At 42.2% G+C, this 14958-nt stretch overlaps 2 protein-coding genes across 3 annotated transcripts in view; one reads left to right on the top strand and one right to left on the bottom strand.

Annotated features, from left to right (window-relative positions):
- The window catches only part of STARD9 (StAR related lipid transfer domain containing 9), a 101200-nt gene extending 96551 nt beyond the window's left edge, over window positions 1-4649 (top strand). The window contains exons 34-35 of the mRNA XM_074909161.1: window positions 391-549; window positions 1597-4649. Coding sequence (XP_074765262.1) covers window positions 391-549; window positions 1597-1698 — 261 coding nt within the window. The 3' untranslated portion in view covers window positions 1699-4649. The remainder of the gene's footprint in view (window positions 1-390; window positions 550-1596) is intronic.
- A 15-nt stretch (window positions 4650-4664) lies between these two features.
- The window catches only part of CDAN1 (codanin 1), a 34415-nt gene continuing 24121 nt past the window's right edge, over window positions 4665-14958 (bottom strand). The window contains exons 20-28 of one of the 2 annotated variants that reach the window (XM_074909599.1): window positions 14595-14744; window positions 14075-14138; window positions 13508-13586; window positions 12338-12495; window positions 10629-10736; window positions 10188-10251; window positions 8818-9020; window positions 7979-8086; window positions 4665-7232 (exon numbers count right to left, since the gene is read on the bottom strand). In XM_074909599.1, coding sequence (XP_074765700.1) covers window positions 7107-7232; window positions 7979-8086; window positions 8818-9020; window positions 10188-10251; window positions 10629-10736; window positions 12338-12495; window positions 13508-13586; window positions 14075-14138; window positions 14595-14744 — 1060 coding nt within the window. In that variant the 3' untranslated portion in view covers window positions 4665-7106. Of the gene's footprint in view, window positions 7233-7978; window positions 8087-8817; window positions 9021-10187; window positions 10252-10628; window positions 10839-12337; window positions 12496-13507; window positions 13587-14074; window positions 14139-14594; window positions 14745-14958 lie in introns of those variants that run through there. The other variant, XM_074909600.1, reaches the window with a different exon arrangement.

The raw sequence follows: 14958 nt of genomic DNA on the forward strand, positions 1-14958 counted from the left end.
TGAACATTCTCTCTGAAGGTAGAGGAGTAATTGGTCTGAAGGTGTAGTTCAAGGACAAGGGAGAGATGGAAGGAAAATCTACACTTGTATTTCTAGAAGTGACAGGGTAACAGGAGGAAAAGCCAGGCTGATGTGATGCAAATGAATTATGTATAAAACCCTCTTGTGAGTGACAGTCATCAACCAAGCCCTGTTAGGGAGTTACGCAGTATATTCCAGTTACAAACATGCAAGATTATGTCAAAAAAATATTTAATAATACGAAAAATATTATTTATTAAAAGAGCTCTCAAATAATATGAGAAATACACCTCACGGTAAACAAAGCAAGCATGATTGTATGCATAAAAGGCTTTTCAAATTGCCACCTTTACACTTTGTCACATGCAGGAGAACCTGTCTGTCTTGGCTATTCAGTCTGTCTACGATGCATCCATGCCTCGCCCTTGCAAAGAGGTGGTGAGGGGGGAGATTTTGCCAAGTGCTTGGATACTGGAACCTGACGTAGTGAATGGAAGAGATATCACCAGAGTTATTTACATGGCACAGGTAAGATTTTGCTGTATGTCCAATGGGGAATGCAAAAAGCTGTTACCGCAGAGCTGGTAAGTTACAAAAAACCCAGAATCCTTACGCTATGCTCTGTGAAGTGACCATAAAAGTCACCTCCACTTCACACTGTATGGTAATGCAGAGAGAATCTTACAAGGATTGTGCTTAAGCACACGATCCCAAGTCTTTACGGCATCTAAAGCTTCTCCCTTGGATACCAAGACTCCTCTGTAAAGGTTTATTAGCAATTTTAGTGTATGTTGTGTTCTTCTCACATGATGAGCTGTGTTTGCGTTTTCATCTTGCTGGGGACACAGGAAGTGCCCCTCAGGTTATACTATTTTCAAAATGCATGGAAATACTTACTGTTAACTTTCTGCAAGTGATGTCATTAATTCTTCATTCTTACTAGACACAAATCAAGATTAGGGTTCCAGTTAAGAATAAGAAAATCATGACATCCATTTATTACAGACTCATCTGAAAAGTAGGCTCTCTTTGAGACAGTGCTATCAAGTACTTAAAAATGTCGGGAAGAGAATGCCATAGCGTGTGTAATTTATTTTAAAGTGCTCATCTGAAAGCAAAATGGCTGTAGTCCTTTAAACTTATGTATAAAACCCATGTGTTTTTTGAATTGTATCTTTAAATTATAGTAACCCTTAGATGCATTTTACAATGTGTATGTGTAGTGTATATGCATTTTTAAAAAGGATAAGCATTTTATATTGCACTCTAGTATATGCACGTACATTTTCAATAACACTGTATGTCTCGGGCTAGTCGTATTTAATCTAAGTTCAACTCAAAAGCAGTGTGGGTCATACGTGCTGAAAGCAACATCAAATTGCAAAGCTTTGAAAGTCTGTGAAGTATTGGGAGGGCAAAGATACAAACCACACCGTAATGATAGCACTGGGCTGTAAACTACTCCTGTGCTTAACAGCATCTACTTGCACTATCAGAGCTATACCCAGCTGGGACGGGTTTTGTTCAAAACCGGGTGCAAACCCCAACATGTGGCCTTTTGTCTGCTTCCTGCAGGTGGATCTTGGTGCCCCGGCCATCCCCGCAAGGCTCCTGAGTTCCATTGCCAAGCGGCAGCCGCTGGTGATTGCGCGGCTGGCACACCTCCTCGCTGCTTAGGGCTTGCTACGCTGCAGAACCAGACACTTCTCAGCGGCTGGAAGTTCAGAGACACGAGCAGCTCTAAGGGTGATGTAAAATGCTGGCTCAGGCAACAGTCACAGTCAAGCCTCGCTTGAGGAACCCAACTGCTAACGTTGGACTATACAAAAGTATAGTTAGAAAAAAGGATCATTTGTTTCAGCCAACGCTGCTCAGAAGAAACCCATCAGGTTTGGTGGGGAACCTGTCCTCCTGCAGGGCAGCTGTGGCAGGTGGTGTGCTGTCTCTATAAAGAGCAGAGGAAGAGACTGTGCTTGACAGTAGCCAGCATCTTACATGCAGAAGCGTATTACTTCATTTCTGTTTCAACGATCAACCTTCTTTCTTTAAGAAAGTTTAGGCAGCAGTGAGAAAAAGGCAATGGAAGCAATGACATGCGCTACAAACTGGAAACAGTACACGTAGGGCTTGAGACCTTTTACAAGCTCTTGAGTAGAGCTGCAAAGCCACTTTCTAAGGCCGAGGCAAGGATGAAATGAAGAACTCCTAACAGTGTAGACAAATGATTGAACTTGGCCAGCTGGCTCTCCTTCCCCTTGAGAAGGGGAGTTAAAACAGCACGATACCCACTAGTCATCCTCCACCCTGGACAGATTTTTCTCACGTAGTTGGCTGACTGCTTGCAGCCAGCAGAAGGTATTTCAGATTGCCACTACACTATGCAGCGCCAGTGGAAACCACCACACCTCAGGACACAATTTTACTGCACTGCAGAATTAGGTGCTTTGAAATAAACCAAACTGACAGTTGTAAAAACAGTGATACTTTGTCATTAATAGGGAGTAGTACTGAGTAATCAGCTTGTTTCTAGAATTTAAATCCTGCAAGTAAGAGTAGCTCCAGCATCTTTCCACAATGGCTTTTTCCATCAGCCCTTCTACACTTTTACCCAAATGCACTGGGAGTTGGAAATCCACCCTGGTCATAGTCTTATCACACTTCTTTGTTCATAACATGAACCATGACCAGCTGTCTCACTGCAGTGAATACAGACTCTTCCCGCTCAGTTACCTCATGGTATTTCTGTTGAACTCAGTCCAGCAATCTTGCTGTCAGGCTTTACATGTTTGTTCAACACACTCCCTAGTTTGGTCACACATTCCTAAAATTAAACAAAACCACAACCCACTTGAGTATCTGAATAACTTCATTTAGTTCTTCAGCACAATGGTAAAGAATCACTTCAGATATCTAAGCAATAAAAGCTGCTATGATATGCTTTCTTTAGCTCAAAAAAGCCCACTTTGTTCAAGAAGCTGTTGCACTTTAAATTTGTCAAGTGAGAGATATGTATTCAAGCAGCCACCTTACCAGAGTCAGCATCTGCTACTTTAACACAGTTCCTTTCAGTAAAAGATGCATTTTCCCAGCATACAGTGAAGCTAGGTAGCTGCACTTCCCACCTTTGAGTTCAGGAGCCAAGATCTACTTTTACTATATCTTTGCACAGGTGTAATTTTGGCTCTCAGCTTCTATGTTACTTCTTGTTAATATATTAAGTTTAAAAAGCAAAGATAGTAGCTATTTTGAATTAATATTTAAGAAAATAGCAGTTTTGAGACATACCAACCCAAGGCTTTCCCCCCCCCCCCCTAAATTATACCAGGTAGGCTAACAAAAGCTTTCACTTACAGATTTGCTTTGTTTTATCTGTAGATGGTCACGGTTACAATTTTACCACCACTATCACTGTTCTGTTTTGGTGAGGCTCAACCTTTTCTTAAATGCCTGCCGGACTGAGTCATGGCATGGTTCACAGCCAGGGGCGTGCATCTTCCATAGCCCTGCAAGAAAAAAGGGGCAACCCGACAGAGTTTTCTCTGAGCGGTAAGTCAGATTTCCAGATTTGCAACCTGTCATATGGTCCTGCCCTTTTGGGGGAAACTCCAAGAAAGAAAGTGTGGACAAGGCAGTACCTAAAAGCCCTAGAAAAAATGAGCAGAAACAGCAGCATGGGGTATTGGCTCTGTCCCCAGTGTTGCTGCTGGATTTCTGGAGGAGGTAGGGGAGGTCTTCATCCAATTCACAAAAGATTTGCTCAGTGCTTCACTTTTTTTCCCTTTTTATTTTGGACATGGCACTAGTGATAAAGCAGTTTTTGTAGGAAAAACATCTAGGGGGACTCCTGTCGATCAACGATGCCAGTGCCTATGATGGATAAAGTCTTATTGTACAGTGCATCAGATGTTTATTTTTATATATACATAAGATTTTTTTCTATGTTTACAAATTAAGTTATTTATATATGCTTGTTTTGAAGTGTTTTTATATGCTATCAAAGCTAAGTTTTATTTTTATCGGTATTGATGTAACTTTTTTTTAATACAATCCTCAACTGATACTAAAAAGCCTATTTATATGAATGTTTTCTTTTGCAAATATAACATTTTATGGTACCTGTTAATGTATGGCATTGGTTTGTTTGGAAGGAAGAAATAAAAACCCAACAGATACCTAATTTGTTAATCTACAATGGGCAAAACCCAACTTCCTCTAAGTTACTGCTGAGCAGTAGATGACCAAACCAACTGTATTGTACCACCTACTGTTGCATCTCTGCTCTTAATCAAGATTGCTATTTTCATATCCACAATAAATGGTATTTTCTACACAAGAAAATGTGCCCCATGTTATTTAGTTCCAGCTGAGATACCCATCTATGGAACTATGCTGGATGGAGAAATAACTTAAAGGCTAGCTTGGGGTAGAAGATGTAGGTCCCTTACCTAACTGCTGAGGAATGTGCATGGAATATGGATTTGTGGCACGAGAGTCAAACAGCCAGTTACTGCTTAAAATACTGGGTTTCTGTGACACAGGGCCTTGTCCAAGCCAAAGGAGTGGTTGGGTTTGGTTTGAAAGGAGGCACTGGCTGAAGCTTCTTCCTGAGTCCAGTTACACAACTCCTCTGACCTGCAGGTCCCGAAGGAATGGAACAGGCCATTTTTCCTCGTTTTCGAGCGTCATGAGCGTGCAGTAGGAAAGCCTGAGGAAAGGAAGGCCACGGGCTCCGCCGTGAGAGCTCGGGCAAGAGGAGACGCCAGCTCTGTGGGACTGCCGCATGTCACCCATCCGCCCGTGCGTGGCCCCGCTGCTGAGTCTGTAGAACCCCTCCTGGGGGTCAGTTACACAGCTGCCTGTCTGCCTCCAGAGAGCAACCAGGGCATGCCCAGGAACCACAGCACCTGCATTAAGATGTAAGAACATGGAAACAGGGGTGGTGGGGGGCTGTTTTTCTTATCACTGGTTCACCTGAAGAGCTGCCGCCTTCTGCCCAGCAGGGCATAACTGTGCTCTCTGGAAGTAGTAAACTACTCCTGGGGCTTGGTCACCTTTTAAATAAAAATTTCCAAGCATATTGTATTAGAGGGGGATATGAGGTACGTTGGTTTCATGACAACAGCACCAGAGGCCAGGGTATCTATGCAAACAGTTTAAGAATACACAAATGTCAGTTCCAGAGCTGAGCGCACCCTTTGAATCATTATGGATTCAAGCTTCTTCCCTCTTCCAACCCCCCCCCCCCCCCTTATATAACAAAATAAAGTTCTAGTTCAGTATAAGCAAAGCAGCAGCAAGCTGGACAGGAGAGGTGACTATACTTTCTCTGCCCCATGCTTTGTGACAAGGCACCTTTTTGTACTTAGCCCCAGCACAAAGAGGTCACATAGCAACAGCTGGAACACAAACCAGGACATTTAGTCATGTTTATTATAACAAACAAGAGCTTCAACTGAGATCTGCAGCAAAATGTCACATAATGCTCAGCCTCAGGGAGCAGGGAGGGTAAGACACGGTGTACTCACAGTGCAACTCACATTACCCCATCCTGGCTGCACGCGCAGCGTGTCTCCTTCTGGGGAGCCTCTGCCTCAAGCACATCCAAGAAGCCCTCCAGTAAGGCAGGCAGAGGGAACACGCCAAATCTTTCAATGCAGTGCTTAGCAACCAAGGCAAGAAAAATCTCAGTACAGTTCAGACACTGATGTTCCTCTAGGGTTTCTCTCTCCATACAGCAGATATATTTGAACAGAAGCCAAAATTCTATCTAATTAGGTCTGTTTGTGGTTTTTCTTAAATCACTGACTACAAGATGCTACCTTTTCTTGCTTTCTACAAGGAAGAGGTAAGTTATTTAGCAAGCTAAAGAGCCCTGGGCTTCACTCTGTCCAGATGTCATTCTTACATAACTCAGTATTTGCTTTCTGAAAAAAACAACCAAAAAAGTCCTGCACTAATAGGACTCTCCTAGACAAAAGGAAATAATACCCTCACAGCTACAGGGGAGAAAAAAAAAAAAAAAAAAAATCCCATGAGATAGCTAATGAGCCCCTAATCATATTGTGCTATAGCCACCAGCCATCCCTACCACAAACCTCAGTTTAAGGAAACACTGTGGGGGTGAACAGGAGATCACACCCTTGGGGAGGGCAGAAAACACCCACTGACTCCCTTGACAAGGTTTCCTTTCCAAAGCAGCTCTCTGGGGGATGGCACAGTGCTTCCTTCACTACTTTTATGCCTGCTCTTCTAGGCTGTAGTTTTCTTGCTGCAGCACGTCCTGTCTGATAAAATCCAAATTCAAGGCAAGAAGGATTATAAAACACAGTGAACAGCAGCCAGATGCCCTTTTATGGTCACATACTATAAAAGTGTCTTAAAAATACTGTCTTCAGTAAAAAATATAAACAGATATTTTCTCCCTTATTTCTATTAAAAACCCTGGGAAATTACAAGTTCAGTTTCCAAGAGATGGAAAAATGCTTAAGCATCTACATCCTTTAAGAATAATGCCATCAATGTTCTGGTGTATGTATTTAATATGGTTTAGCTTTTAGAGTGAGTCTTAAAAAAAATTAAAATCAAACCTTCAAAATTTAGCTTACAATGAAAAATAAATATAGGCTCATCTCCGTATGGTACAGGTTGACCTTTTCCCTCCCCTGACAGTACAGTCTCTGATAAAAGCCAGCGTGAGGAATCACATTAAGTTAAGAGAAGAGACAGCCACCAGGAAACCATCTCTGATCACGACATATCTTGTCCACATGAATTGATTCATGGGCTTGGTCACAGCCTGGTGCTGCACGAATACAAAAAGTGTCTGAGTCTAAACCATGGCTGCTCTGAGCCACAATCAAGGTGCTTAAAGGACTTCTGTCTTGGGGATCTATTTGCTGATGTAAATCCTTCAGCATAGTCACCACAGCAAAATGTCCATCAACAGAAAGACGAGTGCAGGCTTTGCACCGTGACCGCCTCTCTGCAGTACGCTCCCAGCAAGGAGCTCACCAGGGATTCAGAAACACTGCAAATGCCATTTGCATCTTCATTAGTAATTTCTGTCCCCAGAGAGGCCACCTCCACTAACTCTGGGCTGTCACGGTACCTAGAGATTGTCTGCTCAGCTCACAAGGGTTAGTCCTGCGCTCCTCTATATGATGTTCTGATATAAATACTCTGGACAGCATTTCCAGTTCTTTTACGAAATCCTGTAACAGAGAGAAACCAGAGAACCCTTATTAACAAATGTCAACAAAAAGGCTTACTTCATTTGTCCTGTAAAGAACTTTACAAAGTTAAACATGTTGTTGATAGTTCTGCAGTGCAGAAACTCAGAGAAGCTAAAAAATTGATTGCAAAGGTGAATGCCTGTAGGTCTACACCTTCCATCTCCCCTCTGATCCCCACACCCTTCTCAGCCAAGCTCACTGCCCCAGTTTAAATGGTTAAACACCTCCAATATGCAAGCACTCCCCCGCCTTCAAACACTGTCCCTTTTGAGCAAGGGACATGGGCGGTTTCCTACATTTTGACTCTGGTTAGAATCGCCTGAGTCCTCCTGCATTCTGGTGGCCGGAGGCAAAGAGGTTTACAAGCAAGTCTGGTCAGCCAAGACCCTTCTTAACACGTCATTCTTGGCTGGAGCACGGCAAACACGTTCAGGCTAGAACAGAGCTGGCACCTCAGCCAGCTGCTCTCCAAACCAGTTTACAATTTTCTTGGAAATGTCTCCACTGCGTGGGCAATGCTGGGATTCACACAAGTACAGATTTCAGCCCAATAGCTCTAACAGTGCCAAGCTTGCTGGAAGCCAGTCCTGCTGCTGTGTTAAGCAAGGACTATGGACAGGGAAGGTTATGGGTTTCATCTATATGAAACAGAACCACAAGGACTGACTGTTTATGTAGCTTTACTTTTTATTTCATGTATTGTTGACACACATCTAATTACTTACTGAGGGCCAGTGGAGCTCTCTGAGGCTACGCAAGCAACTCTCCACTTCACCAGTTCTCATCAGTTCATGTTCTACAAGACCGTTAAGCATGAAAAGGAACAAATCCCACTGCAGAAGAGAAAAGAGCATCAACAACTCAAAACCAAATGGATTTTGTGTTCGTTCTTTTATCCCTATACAATTCTTGGTTTTTCTTCTTGGATTAGAATGTGGAAAAAAGGAGCAGGAGATGAAAGCATGTTATTTATCTGGGTGTGGCAATGAAGGACACCAAAAAGCAACATCCAAAATGAGTGAACAAAATTCCTCTAGTCATACACTGTATCCTACCATAAAGTCTCAAAATTTCAAATTCTCAGTTTCCAAACACACTAAGTATTTCATTCCTTTGTGTTCAAGAACAGCTTGAAAAATTCTTTTCTTACCTTCTGAAATGAGCTGGTTTTAGCCTGCAACTAAACAGGGTGATTTTCAGCATCATAGCTGGAGATCTTATAACACTGATACGCAGCAAAAACAAAAGCTGATGAGACACACAACCAGACTCACATGTGTTCAGTCCTCAATCTCCCAGGCCAAATGGGCCATTTTGCCATGTGTCCCTACATAAAACTATGCCTTCCTGACAGCCCCCCAAAAGGTACTGGACACTGACTGGTAGTATGCAGTCCTCTTTCTCTACCCCTGCAGAAACAACGCCAGCCAAGAGCAGAGCAAGCCCTGCCGGCCTCCTTCACCTGAGCAATCAGTTAACACTGCGGGCAGGCACAACTCTTACATGGATGTGTCAGCCCAGAGCAGGTAACTGGCAGCTCCACAGACCTTAGAATAAGCTTTACCTCTCGCTGCTGAACTTCTGCAAGATAACCGATGTTCTTCTTGCTGAACATCAGCTGCACAGGAACAGGTGTCCCAAAGTCCTCCTTCCAGAGAGAAAGCAGCAGTTTTAGAAGGCTGTAGGTGGGACTATTCTTTACACGCAGCCTCTCAGAGCTCTTCTCTGGGGACTTGATCCTGAGACTCAGAGGGACACGATCTGAAACTGTAAGAAAAGGAAGAACAGTCAACTTCTATAGCTGCATTTGCCTTTTATAGTCACCATCTTGGTCCAACAGCACATTTTGCATAGCTGGTATCTAAACAATCACTGAAGTAAAACCACTCAGTGAGTGTAAACCAGTGAACTTAAGAGGACTGGAGTTTAGAAACATGCAGAACTATGAGCTCTGAAACTATATAAACATTACATAGGAAGAGATTTATACTACTCAGATAAAGAATACCATTTGGGTGGCATATAGCCCCAAGGCTTGAAAGATGACTAAATAAAAGTCAGACTAATGTTTAATATAGGAGGACCCAGGTATTACTCCAAAGGAGAGTAATACAGTAAAACAACATTTAAATCTATAAACAGATTAAATATTTGTTTACAGTTTTGACTACAGGCAGAGTTGCCTAACTTTATACAAGTGAAAGTAAAGCTGAAGTTGTTAACTGCAGCTAAACACACACAGAGGAAAGATACCAGATCCTCCTCAGTACAGTCTAATGGAATAGGGCAGATTTACACTGCTGCCCCCCAGAATGAAATTTCACAGTACTCAGATGTGAACTGCTTTCTGAAAGAACAAACCATGTATAAAACTTCTTAAGAAGGTTCTAAAACCAGGACATTATAAGGTTGTCCAGGGAGAAAATACCTGCATCCATATCACTAGCTCCTGATGAGAAAAACATTGTCTTTAACACATTAGATCAAGAGGAAAAAAAACCCAACTGAAAATGCTCACTGAGGCCACAATACACAGAACACAAGTTACTTTCATTCTCTCCAAAAGGAGACATAAAAATCTAATTTAAGGGAGCAGGAAAAAAACCCCAACAACTTAGCCGCAACTTTTCAAAGGCAGAAATACTGGAAAACATATCACATTTTAAAATGAAGGTATCAATAAATAAAACAGAAATGTGAATGAGAACACCAGATCTGAAGGACAGTTACAATCACAGTACAATGCTGCTTTGCAGAAGGTGGAAACAACTAAAAGCAACCACCCAAACTGACAGAAAAAAATCTGCAGACTCAATGACACCACAGAGAATCAAACATCCGTGTGCTCTAAATACTGAAGCCTCTGACCCCAAGAATTTAAGAGAACTGTAATAACAGATTTCCGTCTTAAATAGCTTATCGTGACTGACTTACCCAGCAAAGAAGCCAACTCAACTGTGCACTTTGCCAGCTGCTGTTCTGATGTCGGACACATGAACTGGAAAATACAAAAAAAAGTTGTATCATTGTCCCTATACTGCAGACTGGACAGGGGCTTCACAAGGGATGAAAACATCAGAGAAGGGCAGACAATTTACAAAAAGCAGCACAGAGCTGTAATCAGGAGACCACTAAGGACTGAAAGACAAGAAAAGACCATATATGAAAAAAGAGGATCCACAAAGGCTAATTTTAAGTCACATGCATATCTACACAGCACAAAACACTGCAGTACAACATTGTCACATCTGAGCTCAGATAAAAAAACATTGAGCTGAACACAACTGTGAGGCAAGGCAAGCTAACAAATTTACAGGTATGAAGACAGCTCAAAGTGGTCCAAAGGTGTTTTCATTGCTTTTTTACTACTTCTACCTTTCTGCATTGAAGTGTCTGACTCAATCTTCCTAGCAAGCACTCCAGCCAGACGCAGTCAATCACTTCATCCTCATCCCGTGGGCCCACAGCAACACAGAGCACATCCTTGATGAAAAAGACAGCAGTAATTCATCCATTAACATCCCGCACTTCCACAAACAGATCTTTGGAGCTGTGACAGAGCAGTTCATAGATAGTCCTCAGGTCCTCAAAAAAAAAAAAAAATTAAGCTAGTATCCTCCTCATTTCGTAAACCAGATTAAAGCTGAATATTTTACAACCTTACATAGATCTGATTTTCTTGATAGTTCTCACTAATGAAGTCAAAGTCAATGAGAGCAACCAGTTCATCCTTCTTAAAAGTAAATAGCTCTGAAAGCTCCAGATAAATCTGATACTGCAGCAAGCAATTTCAGGCCAGAAGCACTACAGAAATCCAGAGTCCTCTTATACTATCGAGGTAGTTTCAGTGTCAACACAAAGCTGAGTATGAAGAGCACTAATAGGTTACAATACGAAAACTGCTTTAGCCAATTTTACACGTGGTAGCACTTTCCATTACCAGCAATTTACCATTTAGTATCAGAAACACAGAATAGAAATCAAAAGAAAAAAAAATAATTTAAAAGCTGTATCTCAAGATACCATACAAAAATATCTTCAAAAAGCAAGAGTTCACAGAAAAAGCCCCTTGTTTCCTCACACACCTTACCCTCCTCTTTTTATTTTAGCTCAAGAAAGAAAGCATTAAAGGATGCCTACTCCTTCTTACACAAATGCTGGGTCTGTCTGCGATGACAGTGAGATCCAGTATTATTGCTCAAACAGACAAGCAGCAACAAAAAAAAGGCAGAATACATAATGGTAAAAAAGTGAGGTTTTTAGAATTCTTTTGCTCATGGGTTACTCACACAGGTTATATAATTGCATGGTTTTTACAGGAACAGTGACCTTTTAAAGGCCTGGGAAAAAAGACCAAAATGTAATTTAAATCAGCTTAAATAGAAAATTGCATGTATCTAAGGCTGCAATTAAATCCATACCATCCCCTTCTTTTTAAAATATTCTGATTCTCCCTAATTACAGCTGAATGAAGGTGCAGATGCAGACTGGCAAAAATCTTTCAACAGATTCGTACACATTCATCTGGCACATAATTCAGTGTAGAATTCCTGGTGTATAAGATGGGACAGTTTACCAAGTTCTACAGAACTGGAAGGACCAACAGAAATACTGTAAACAGGGACCAGGAGACTCTCCATGAAAAAAGTAGGTCTACAAAAGAGTAGCTATTTTGCTACGCTGACTCTTCAGCATACAGTTGTACACAACACTCACCACACTACTGTTTATGCTATTCATATCAAAAAAGCCACTGCCATGCCACCAGGAATTCTGTATTTGAGGTAGTACTCCTGACCAGGGAACTCTGATCTACAGACAGCAAGCAAGGGGATGAAAAAAACATGAGACCTTTACCTCATGCTTCCTAAACACTCCTCACAGCCAGTTCCTTAGAGCCAGAACACCCCTTTAAAAAACAAACAAACAAACAAAAAAACCCCAAAACAACAAACACCAACAAAAAAAGCCACACAAACCAGCCACAAAACCTAAAAAACCCCACAAAAACAAACAAACTGAACAAAAACCACCAACATGAAAAAGAGAAAGGGAGTTAAGGCAAGCAAATGAACACTGTGTACCTTAATCTCGTTGATGATTTGGGAGGGAAACGGAGCACAGTGCTGACAGCCTGGAGGGCAGTCCCTTCTCGACTCCAGAGCATCCTCGCCAGGCAAGGGAAGTCCTGGGACTTTCAGCATTCTGCTGAAGGTTGCCTTCACTTCTCGTTTGATGAGTGCTACAAAGGACAGGGAACAAAGCCTGTCTACTTCAGCTTTGTTCTCCAGCGAGGCAGACAACTGTTTCCAAACGCTACCCTTATTAGCCTCTCATTCCGAGGGCCATGGCAAATGAGAAAAGGACAATTTACACTTTCATACCTCTCACTCTGAGCTCCCATTATATTTAATGGGCAAAGGCACAGGTGGAGAGAGTCTGTCAACCCACAGCTCTAAAAGGCAGCCACCCACCACCACTGGCAACTCATCGCATTCTCCATCAAAATATTTCAGCAGGTTTAATCAACACAGTAGCTAAGCCAGGAAGCACTGCCAAAGTAGAAAGCTGAATCAGCGTGATCACACCGGTTCAACCATTGTGCCCATGAAAGCCATATGTTTCCTACCAAAATAAGTTTTGACCTGCATCCAAAATGCTAAACTCCTGCTGCTGCAAATGGTGCTGGATATTCCTCTCCAGATTCTTGGCACAGCCTCCTGAAACGACGGCTTTTCAGAGATTCTGAAGAGTTGCCAGAGCACTTTTACAGAGTAAAAGGACTACAGTTGCCTTCAGCCTGCTGAAAACACACCCAGTCCAAGAGGTGTTTGTTTTACAGAAGATTTCAGAAGCACTCTATACATGTGGACCATGAGGTGGCTCGAGAGAGCAGCTGTCTGTATCATACTTTTGAAGTGCTAAGACAACTTCAGCACATATGACATTTTCAGAAGAAGCTTTCCACAGCATTCGTTCTCACCATCCTATGAGCCTCCATAACTAAAAATCACTTACATGGGCCAAGCCTGAAAAATCCCTGAAGAAGGTTCTTGGAGCTAGAAATCATTCCTTATTCCTAAACAAGGAAAGACAGAGCAACTGCATGCTTCCCACTAAAAGAAAAATGAGTAGGACCAAGTACTTTATAACGCTGGAATAAATTCTAGCCCTTGATCTCGGAAAAAAAAAAAACAACAAAAAAACAAACCAATACACAGATTAGAAGCACCAGTTCAGGGTAAGGGACTCACCTGCAATGTTGGCAGAAAGCCAGCCACAGGCTTTCTCAGTAGCCAGTTCCACTGCAATGTCTTCTGCACTACTTAAAACCTTTACGGGGACAATAACAAGTGACAGGAGATTTACTACCAGCCACAGCACTGTAGTCAGTGAGAAGTCAGAAGGAAGTCTAGAGGCAAAAAAGCTTAATTTTGGCATGCAGCATTTAAACAGAGCACCAAGACCTCTGTGGGAACTGCTACTCTGAGACACAGGACTGACCCATTTTCATTTCCCAAACCTCATCAATCCTATACAAACCCCATCAACTCTCGGGGAGAGCATTATCCTTGCAAGATGAATGCAATTTATGTACCACTCTAGTCTCAGCAATTAGCTAGTGGCTAGAGTCTCACTGGAGCCAGAATATCCAGGGCAGCCTGGCAGAGGGGACTCTCCTTAGCTGTTAGTCCTCACATGAGGGCATCAATAGATTCCACTGTCCTGAGCTATTAAGGGATAAATGAAGCAGCAATGGAAAAATGGTAATGGACCAGACAAAGTCAAGGCCTTTAGCAAGTTTTAGTGAAAATACATACTGCTCCAGACGTCTCTTCTGGCAATAACACCCTTACCGCCTCAGGACCCTTCTTTTTGCAAAATCTGCAAGAAAAGAAAGAAGACGTGCCACAGGATTAGTCAAAGTTCTTGGACAACACTCAGAGGTTCATTACCGTAGCAACTTTCACACGCTCTCTTACTGTCAAAACCAGTTGGAAGACTGTAGTGAAGTAAATCAGACCAAAAGAATCAGACAAAGAAAGAATAATTACAAGCCCCCAAGCTGCAATACTCAGTTTTCCAAAGAGTGGAAATACAATACTGCAGCGGATGTCTGCTTGGAGCTGGATGCAGAGGGACACACAGCACCTTTATTCCTTCCTACAAATACGGCATTAACTGGCTGGAGGCGCAGCACACAGTCACCCTAAGAAGAGCAGAGGTCAGGGTTTATAATTACCAGAATCTGAGCGTGACAGGCCAAGCCGAATAAGGCTTATAGACTCCACAATAAGAAGAGAAGGGAAGGCACAAGTTTAAATAACTTTTCCTCCTTACTCTCTGCCTTTGATGAGTGCCTGGGCCCCTTCCTCATACAGATGAGTGCACACCTCTTCAAGCAGCTTGTCATGATTAGCATCCTCCTCCTTCACTTTATCCTGCAACATGACTTCAGCCCTTTGAACCAACTCTGCTACCAATGTTGCCCTGTAAAAAAAAAAATCAAGAACAATCAGACAGACTGAAATCAATACAAGAAACAGTGCACATTAACTGTAACCAGCTGTTCTCCCCAGTTTAGGAAAATACCTATCTCAAATGCAATAAACCACTCTGCTGAAAAAGAATTAACCACACTGCGTTTAATACTGTACCACCTCCTTGTTCTTTTTAGAAGGAAGCAAGCAGCAATGAAGATATC

This window comes from Athene noctua, chromosome 6 (assembly GCF_965140245.1).
Source record: "Athene noctua chromosome 6, bAthNoc1.hap1.1, whole genome shotgun sequence".
In the NCBI taxonomy this organism is placed as follows: domain Eukaryota; kingdom Metazoa; phylum Chordata; class Aves; order Strigiformes; family Strigidae; genus Athene; species Athene noctua.